This window comes from Rana temporaria, chromosome 4, assembly GCF_905171775.1.
Source record: "Rana temporaria chromosome 4, aRanTem1.1, whole genome shotgun sequence".
NCBI lineage: Eukaryota > Metazoa > Chordata > Amphibia > Anura > Ranidae > Rana > Rana temporaria.
The window spans coordinates 10,965,087-10,973,964 of NC_053492.1; the positions used below are offsets into that span (position 1 = coordinate 10,965,087).

General features: G+C 46.6%; 1 protein-coding gene across 1 annotated transcript; it reads right to left on the reverse strand.

Annotated features, from left to right (window-relative positions):
* Window positions 1–4,942: 4,942 nt before the first annotated feature.
* On the reverse strand, window positions 4,943–8,509 carry LOC120935889 (zinc finger protein 260-like). Its single transcript, XM_040347925.1, has 3 exons — window positions 8,317–8,509; window positions 8,026–8,161; window positions 4,943–5,851 (listed from the first exon to the last, which is right to left on the reverse strand). The coding sequence occupies exons 1-3, from the start codon at window positions 8,464–8,466 to the stop codon at window positions 5,151–5,153; spliced, it is 987 nt and encodes a 328-aa protein (XP_040203859.1). The 5' UTR covers window positions 8,467–8,509; the 3' UTR covers window positions 4,943–5,150.
* Between the last annotated feature and the right edge of the window lie 369 nt (window positions 8,510–8,878).

The window sequence follows — 8,878 nt, forward strand, 5'->3', positions numbered from 1 at the left end:
TTTTTCATTTGCACATACTATAATAGCTAGATATTGAAGTAAATCAGAACCCTACGCCGTGTTCTCTGGCAGATTGGGCATTCAAAATGGACTCTATGGGCCAGATTCTCAAAGCACTTACGCCGGCGTATCTAGAGATGCGCGGCGTAATTGAAAACAGCGCCGTGCGTATCTATGCGCCGCATCCTCAAAACCAGATACGCCTGAAAAAGTTTTTTCCGTCCGACGTAAAACGATTACACCGGCGCATCTTAGGGCGCAAAATACGATAGACGCACCATTGTTTTGCTATTCAAATATGCAAATGAGGGAATTACGGCGATCCACAAAAGTACGTAGTATCAGCTGAATGTCCGGTGTAAAGTTACACCTTATAAAAGCTGCCTTAACTTTACACCAGACGTGTGCAGGTCAGCTAAAGCAACACCATTAGGGACGAGCTGAGCACACACACTTGCAGGACAACAATCTGTATGCCAACATGCCAGGGGCATCCATGCTCATAGCTATACTAGTGACTTTAGAGGCATGCAGAAGGAGGAGGGAACAGAGGAGGAGGAGAAGGAGGGCACAGGAGAGGATATACCGCAGACGCATAGATGTCTTTGGCATGGCTGCTTCTGAGGTGTATCGCAACTTCAGATTCACCCCTGAAGCCATCATGGAATTAACCAGAACCCTGGAAGATGACATCACCAGCCCAACAACACACCGCTCACATGCACTGGAGCCACTGGTCAAGGTAGTGGCAACACTCCATTTCCTTGCCACTGGCTCTTTTCAGCGCACAAGTGGAGTGGTGGCTGGGATGGCACAATCCTCCATTAGCAGATGTGTGCACCAGGTTGTCCCTGCAATCCTGAGACGCATTGGCCAATTAAATCATCAAACCCACCCAGGAGGACCTGCGGCTGAAGACAATGACAGATTTCTATAGAATTGCCAGATTCCCACGCACCGTGGGGGCCATTGATTGCACACATGTGGCACTACAGCCCCCCCATGAGACAGAGCACATGTACCGCAATCGGAAGCACTGGCATTCAATCAATGTACAGGTGATAGTCGATGCCCAATACCTCATATGGCATGTACGTGCCAAACACCCATGATCCAGCCATGACAGCTACATATTCCGTCAAAGCAACATCCCAAGAGAATTTGAACAGAACGTGTATGGGGACAGCTGGCTGGTTGGTGAGTGACATGGGTGTCAGGCATGACTGTCCCCCCCCCATGATGCAGACATCACGAGGGGCACATGCATGACTAACATCCTCCTGTCTTTTCCCTTCCAGGTGACTCTGCATATGCACTTGGACCCCATCTCATGACTCCATTCCGGAACCCCCAAACCCCAGGAGAGGAAAACTACAATGCTGCACACATACGTACCCGTGCAGCAGTGGAACGCACCTTTGGCCTCCTGAAGTCCCGTTTCCGATGCCTGGATAAGTCTGGGGGTACCCTGTTGTATTCCCCAAACTTTGTGTGCCAGATCATCGATGCATGTTGCATGCTGCACAACTTCGCAGTGAGAAGGGGCCTGGAGATTGACATACGTGATGACCTGACCCCCGAACCAGACATTCCCCCCCTAACCAAGGGTACCCCGTCTTCTGAGGGAAGAGCAGCCAGGAGACGCCTTGCAGAAGGCATCTTTGCACAGTAAACACACACATTAATCATGGCACAATGAGAATGCACGCATGCACACCCACTGTGGTCCCTAGCACACACACACCACATCCACATCGAATTGGATTAGACCGAAGTATACCGCACGGTACTAGGGAGCAGCAACGCCCTGCCAAGGCTCCAATTATGTCACTGTACATTCATACACCATTCACATGGACCTGGGATCACTTCTCCCTGGTCCTGGGGATCCCTACTCCACCAAAAATTAGGGTGACACCCCTTTTCTGGCAGGAATCAGGAATGTCACCCCCACATTCATACATCATTCACACACATAAAACAAATCATAATCACAGTACAAATCCCTAAAAAAGATGAAAAAATAAATCAAAAGCACATACCACATTAACGACGGCGTGAGCTACGCCTGGGCCGGCCACGGCCACTCAGGGGAGACTCATGGGGGGGGGAGAGCAGGGGAAGGAGGAGCCTCCCCTGGTGTCTGTACACCTGCCCTCCAAGGCCACGGCTATTCTGGTCAGGCCCACAGTGAGGGCTGCCGTATTGGCCTGGACAGCCTGGGTATTGTCCTGGACAGCCTGGGTCAGGGCATTCACCTCCAGGGCCACGCCTGCTGTGGCGGTCTGCAGGTCACAAAAGCAGGTGATAATCGCCAATGAGTTGGTGCCCACATCATTGACCGAGTCTTTTATGGAGCCCAGGCTGTCCTCCATCTGGGCCAAAGTCCGGGTGACCTGACCCAGATGGTGGGTCTGACGGGCCTGGTCCCTCCGCAGATTTGCAGGCAGAAAGTCTGCCACCCCCCTGGTCTTCTGGGTGGCCTTCCTGCCTGCAGATGTGGCTTGGGAGGAGGGGAGAGAGAGACCCTTGGGGGGAGCCCTGTTGGGGGAGGAGTGGGAGGGGCTACCCCTGATGGAGGCCTGACTGCTGCCAGCCTCAGGGGGAGCATCATCCAAAAGCCCAAGTATTTCCCTGGCAAGGTCAAGCTGATCCTCCTCAACCTCCCCCCCTCATCCTCCTCATGAGGTGAGGTGTGGCCACTCCCCTGCCCTGAAGACTCCTGCCTTTCTTGGGGCTCTTCAGCAGCCTGTTTTCCGGGGGATGGAGCAGACTGGCCAGATGGCCCAGCACTCTCCTGGCCATCTGTGGATGACACAAAACATACACAGGTTGGAGGATCCACACACTTGGCACATATTCCCTCCCCCCCCCCCCCCCCACACATGCTACTCGCCAGATAGAATTTTTTTTTTACTTACCTGTCCTCACGGCCTCATCGGAGTCAAAGCCAGGCAGGCCCACCACTTGCTGGCTGTGGAAGCACGGCTGTGGAAGCACTGGGCCACCGCACGCTCCTCATCAGTCCACCTGATGGTGCAAGGTGGTCCCCCGCCAGTGCCCCTAGCATGTGCTGTAACCTTGGCCAGCTTATCATGGACCAGGCTCCTTAGATCATTGATCTTCTTTGCGATCCCACTGGTGGTCCTCGTCTCCCCCCCCCCGCATTGATCTCATCAGTAATCTCCTGAAGGATCGCCTTCTTCCTGGCCAGGGTGGTGTCCCGGCTCTCAAGGCCATGTAAAAATCGCCCATATCGGGTGATAGCCCTAGCAAGTATTTGCTTTTCACGCACCGAGAAGTTGAGCTTTCTCCTCTTTGGTGCCATATCACCACACAACACACCAGCACCAAACAGACAAAAAAAAATCAGACAGAACAAACAGACACAAAAAGACACAGAACAAACAGAGACAAAAAGACACAGAACAAACAGAGACAAAAATCAGACAGCAAAAACCAAAAACCACAAACAGACAGCTAATACAGACTCCAAAAACCACACAGAAAAAACCGACACAAAAAACACTCAGAAAAAAAAAACACCTAATACAAACTCCTCTAACACTCTCCAAAAAATCTTTCCTACATCACTCCTACACAAACCAACAGCCACAGACAACAGAACAAAAGCACCTCGCTTTCAGGAAGGGGAACACAGGGATGTACTTTTGCAATGGAAGGGCGTTTGTCTGGGGCTATATATACACAGGGCGTATCTCACTAAGTACGCCGGGCCTAGTTCCTATCTCACTGATTGCGCCGGGCCGAGTTCTGAGCATGCCCAGTGAGGTGCATATTCATGCGCGCATGCGCAGTACGGCCGGCCCTTCATTTGCATGGGGTCACGGCTCATTTCAATGGAGCACGCCCACTTCCTTCCCACTTTCAATTACCCCGCCTTACGTCTCGAAATTTACGTTACGCTGGCGCAAATACTCTGTGGATACAGGACTTACGTCACAAAATTGAGCCGCCGTAACGTAATAGACATGCGTTACGCCAAACTAAATATGCGCCGCTCTACGAGAATCTGGCCCTATATTACTTTTGGAATGGTTGAGATAATTATATAGCACCTTGCCTACAGAGAAGACAACAAAACGTACCTAACAAGCTAGGAGGATCTTACAAACATACAGTCCATATAAACCCCAAACTTGTAGAACTGGCTATGCGAAGGTTATACCAAGCATGATTCTTGCTCTTACCATATACAGTCTACCTTTAATAATTTTGTGAGTGCACTGCTTATACTAGCTGCTTAGTGAATGAATACTCTGATATTTTTGTCTTTGCTAATATAGTACCTTCTAATACGGTGTCATGCTGTCCACATACATGAACAGTGTGGATTCCTAATGTACGCAGTAAATAGGTATGTTTTATACTGTTTTGACAACTTGTCTTTATTCCCAAATACAAATACAATGTGGATTGTACTTATTTTTCACCTTCCTTCTATGAAAATGTTATAAAATGAGATTAAACAAAATTCAGTATCAACATTGAAATTGAGCTCTTGATTTCAACCTTTATATCATTAAAATAAATTAAACAACATTGGCCCCAAGACAGAACCGTGGAGGCCAACCATTTAGGCCGCGTACACAGGTTCGTTGCAAACCGATGAGAATGGTCCGACAGGCCATTTCCATCGGTTCACCGCTGAAGTGGCCTGATGTGCGTACACACCATCGTTCCAAAAACCGATCGGGTCAGAACGCGGTGACGTCAAACACACGACATGCTGAATAAAACAAAGTTCAATGCTTCCAAGCATGCGTCGACTTGATTCTGAGCATGCGCAGGTTTTGAACCGATGCTTTCTGTACTAACCATCGGTTTGGACCGATCGGGCAGCGGTCCATCGGTTCGATTTTGAAGCATGTTTTAAAATTTTGGACCAAAGGAAAACAGACCGATGGGCTATACACACGGTCGGTTTGGACCGATGAAACTGAACCTCGGTCCATTCTCATCGGTTTTGTCTGACCTTGTGTACGCGGCCTCAGAGGATGAGGCATTTATCACTACTCTCTGAACCCGTTCATGTAACCATGCAACAGAACTTCATAGACTAAACATTTATGAGGTACAAAATCTAGATAGACTACAGTACATCCACTGGACTTCCACCATCCAATTTCTCACTTCCATCCACATAGAACAATAACAGGTTGGTCTGACAAGAACGGTCTTTCAGGGCAAGAATACGGCTTCTCCCCTGTGTGCAATCTCTGATGTTTAGCAAGCTCCGATTTCCCTGAAAAACATTTCCCGCACTCAGGACAGGAATACGGCTTCTCCCCTGTATGAATCCTCTGATGTGAAACAAAATGTGATTTCTGTGCAAAACATTTCCCACACTCGGTGCAAAAATACGGCTTCTCCCCTGTATGAATCCTCTGATGTAAAACAAAATGTGATTTCTGTGCAAAACATTTCCCACACTCAGTGCAAAAATACGGCTTCTCCCCGGTGTGAGATCTTTGATGTCTAACAAGATTTGATTTCTTTGTAAAACATTTCCCGCACTCAGAACAGGGATGAAGCATTCCACAGGTGGGAGATCTCTGATGTATAGCAAGATTTAATTCAGAGTTAAAACGTTTCCCACATTCAGGACAGGAAAATTTCTCCTTTCCCTGAATTCCGGCACCATCCCTCACAGTACGAGGTTGCTCAGAGTCAGAGGGATTTGATGGTCTCTCCACACTGTGAAGTCCTCCATCCATAGCTGAGCTCATTGTCTTCTCTCCTGCACAATCTCTTATGATGTCCACACCTTCCATTATACAAACTGGAGATAAAGTGATACGAGCCTTTGAGGGTTTCCCGATGGCGTGTCCTGGAAAAATATGAAAACATGATCAATACCCTGTTTCCCCAAAAATAAGACCTACCCTGAAAATAAGACCTAGCGTTATTTTCCAGGAGGGCTGCAATATAAGCCCTACCCCGAAAATAAGCCCTAGTTAAAAATGCTTGTAAAATCCTCTAATCCACTATATTACAGTAGTTTATAATGTACAATGTGTGTGTTTCTGTAATATAATTGCGGGGAAGAGAGCTCTCGAGGGTAACAGAACTGCAAAGCGTTGCTATAACAAATGTATTTGGCACAATTATATTACAGAAACGCACACATTGTACGTTATATAATACTCTAATAGAGTGGATTATAGGATTGTACAAGCATTTTAACTCGGTTCACACTGGGGATTCCTGACAGGCAGGGGGGGAGAGGGGAAGAGAAGACAGCACATTACATGGTAAGACCTACCCCAAAAATAAGCCCTACTGTGTCTTTTGTTGGCATAATTAATATAAGACCCAGGCTTATTTTCGGGGAAACACGGTAGATAAAAAATAGTTATATCACTTAAAACAGAAGTGTGGCCAAAGCTTTTTTGGTCCTGTTTCTCCTTTGGGTCGCAAAAGTGTACCTACTTTTAAATGGCTGTGACCCAGAATTAGCTGATAGGGTGCAAAAGCTTGCCATCATTTTGATTTTACAGAGCCGCTCCAGGCACTTGAAGAATCCCGTCCATATTGTCATGATCCACCCAGATGCCTAATTAACAGCTGGCTACAGATTTCAGCGCGCAGCCGAGGACCAAAGTCATCTGCGCCCGCCCCCTCCCTAGCTCTCCAACAAAACTCTGAGGGCTTCACAGAACAGCTGTATTTATACCCAGATTAAATTACACACAGGTGGACTATTTATGATTTAGGTGACTTCTGAAGGCAATTGGTTCCACTAGATTTTAGTTAGGGGTATCAAATAAAGGGGGCTGAATACAAATGCACGCCACACTTTCACATATTTATTTGTAAAAAAATATTGTCGTCCAGCAATGCCGATACAAGTCAATTGTGATGAACGAAAAATTGTAATATAATTTCAATAATTGTTGTAATATATGTATTTAATTGGTAATATTGTAACCATTTGTGTTTATGTTCTGGTCCCGAATCTTGAATTTCCCTTCCACTAGAATCTGGGCTACCCTTATGTTCTCCAATATATTCCATTCCAAGTATTTTGTGGTTGCTAAAGCTGGTGGAAACTCTGGATTTGAGAACAGTGTGGTCATTGGTTCCATCATGGTAAATAATTTCCCCTTTTTTAATTCTGCATCCCATATTTTTAATGTAGCTCTTGCAAAAATTGTTTATTTTTTGTTTCCAGGTCTTAAGTGAGTTTTTATCCAGGGGAGGGCTTTAAGTGTGATTCCTATGATGTCTTGTTCTAATTTAACCCATTGCTTGTCCTCCGTATTGTGGTGCCAATCTACTATCCTAGTCAGGGAAACGGCTTGTAAATATTTTGAAAAATCTGGTAATGCTAGTCCCCCTTTATCCTTAGTTCTGAGTTTTGCCTAAGGCCTCCCAAAGCCTAGAGCCACCTCTGCACTGAAGCTAACTGAATCGCCTGCCTGCTCAAAGTAAATGAAAAGAAATGACACTCACTCTCTCTCTCCACGCCAGCAACACACTACACAAGGCCGACGTGCAGGCGGCCTTTTATAGTGTGGGGCATGGACTTAACCCCCTGAGCCATAATTGGCCAATTACGGGTCTCTTCACTGACAGCGCTGTGATTGGCCAAAGCATGCAGGTCTTAGTGCATGCTTGGCCAATCCTCAGCCAGCAATACACTGCGATGACGCAGTGCAGTATGGGCTGTGACGCGCCGCTCAAATTTGGTGCGAACGACCCATAATGTTCGATCTTCGTTGAACAGCTGATGTTCGACTCGAACTCGAAGTTCATCTCTATCTCCTAATAAGAAGAGGGGCCAGCCTCCGAAAGGCACAATCTGTATTATCACATCTGTGCTACTGTGCCAGACTCCCAGAATCTACATAAATCATGAGGGGGAAAAATTATGTGCAGGACAGATATCAGTGACTATTATCAACCTATTATTGGCCGATATCACTCATCTCCCACCCTACTCTGGACCAATCAGTGTGCAGTAACAGAGCAGAGAAAACAGAAGAATATATGATGGCTCACCTGTGCTGATCTCTGTAGGAGTGTCCTCCTCTTTGAATGTCCTCATCATTCCAGCCTCCTCCATATATTGCTGATCATCCCTCACATACGTCTCTTCTACTTCACCCTCAACTTTCATGTTCATCAGATCTTCACCCTAAACCAACAGAATGGCAGAAAATAAAATCTGTAACATAGAAGTATTTATGATGTGAGATCACATAGAAAATATCATCTTGTAGAGTCCACACATCGTCTCCACATGTCAGAGTGTTCAATCACTTTATGTTCCCGACCCTCAACTCCACCCACCTGATGATGGTGGGGGATGGTGTGACCTTCCTGTGTGGGGTCCCGGGAATACAGAGGAGGGGTGCATTTCTGTGATGCGTTTCTGTTATTAGGTGACTTCATCTTAATGTCCTTGTAGGGATCCTTGTGTCCTTCAGAACGTTGCTCCATCACACCAGCCTCCTCTTTAACAACAATATTATCCCAGAGGTTTCCACTCTGAATGTATAATAAATATTCATTGTAACAAACACGCTGTGTATAAACCATAACTACCAATAATTGTCACTCATCTACCTGATGATGGTGGGGGAGGGTGTGACCTTCCTGTGTGGAATCCCGGGAATACAGAGGACGGGGACATCTCTCTGGTGGGTTTCTGTAGTTGGATGACTCCTCCATGGTGTCCTGGTACAAATCTTTGTGTTCTTTTAGCAACTCTGACGCCTCCATCACATCATCCTCATCATCCTCCTCTTTTATCTCTTCTTTAATCTCAACTTTAGAATCTCTCAGGTCTCCACTCTGAATCTATAATAAAAATGACATAGAATTGTAACAATGCAGATAATGTACAGATCCT

Excerpts from the sequence above, each read along its gene's own strand:
- LOC120935889 (XM_040347925.1), bottom strand. The coding sequence starts at position 8,466 with ATGGAGCAACGTTCTGAAGGACACAAGGATCCCTACAAGGACATTAAG. Across the intron at positions 8,162-8,316 it reads CCATCCCCCACCATCATCAG|GGTGAAGATCTGATGAACAT; the intron begins GTGGGTGGAGTT and ends CTGTTGGTTTAG. Across the intron at positions 5,852-8,025 it reads TCCTACAGAGATCAGCACAG|GACACGCCATCGGGAAACCC; the intron begins GTGAGCCATCAT and ends ATATTTTTCCAG.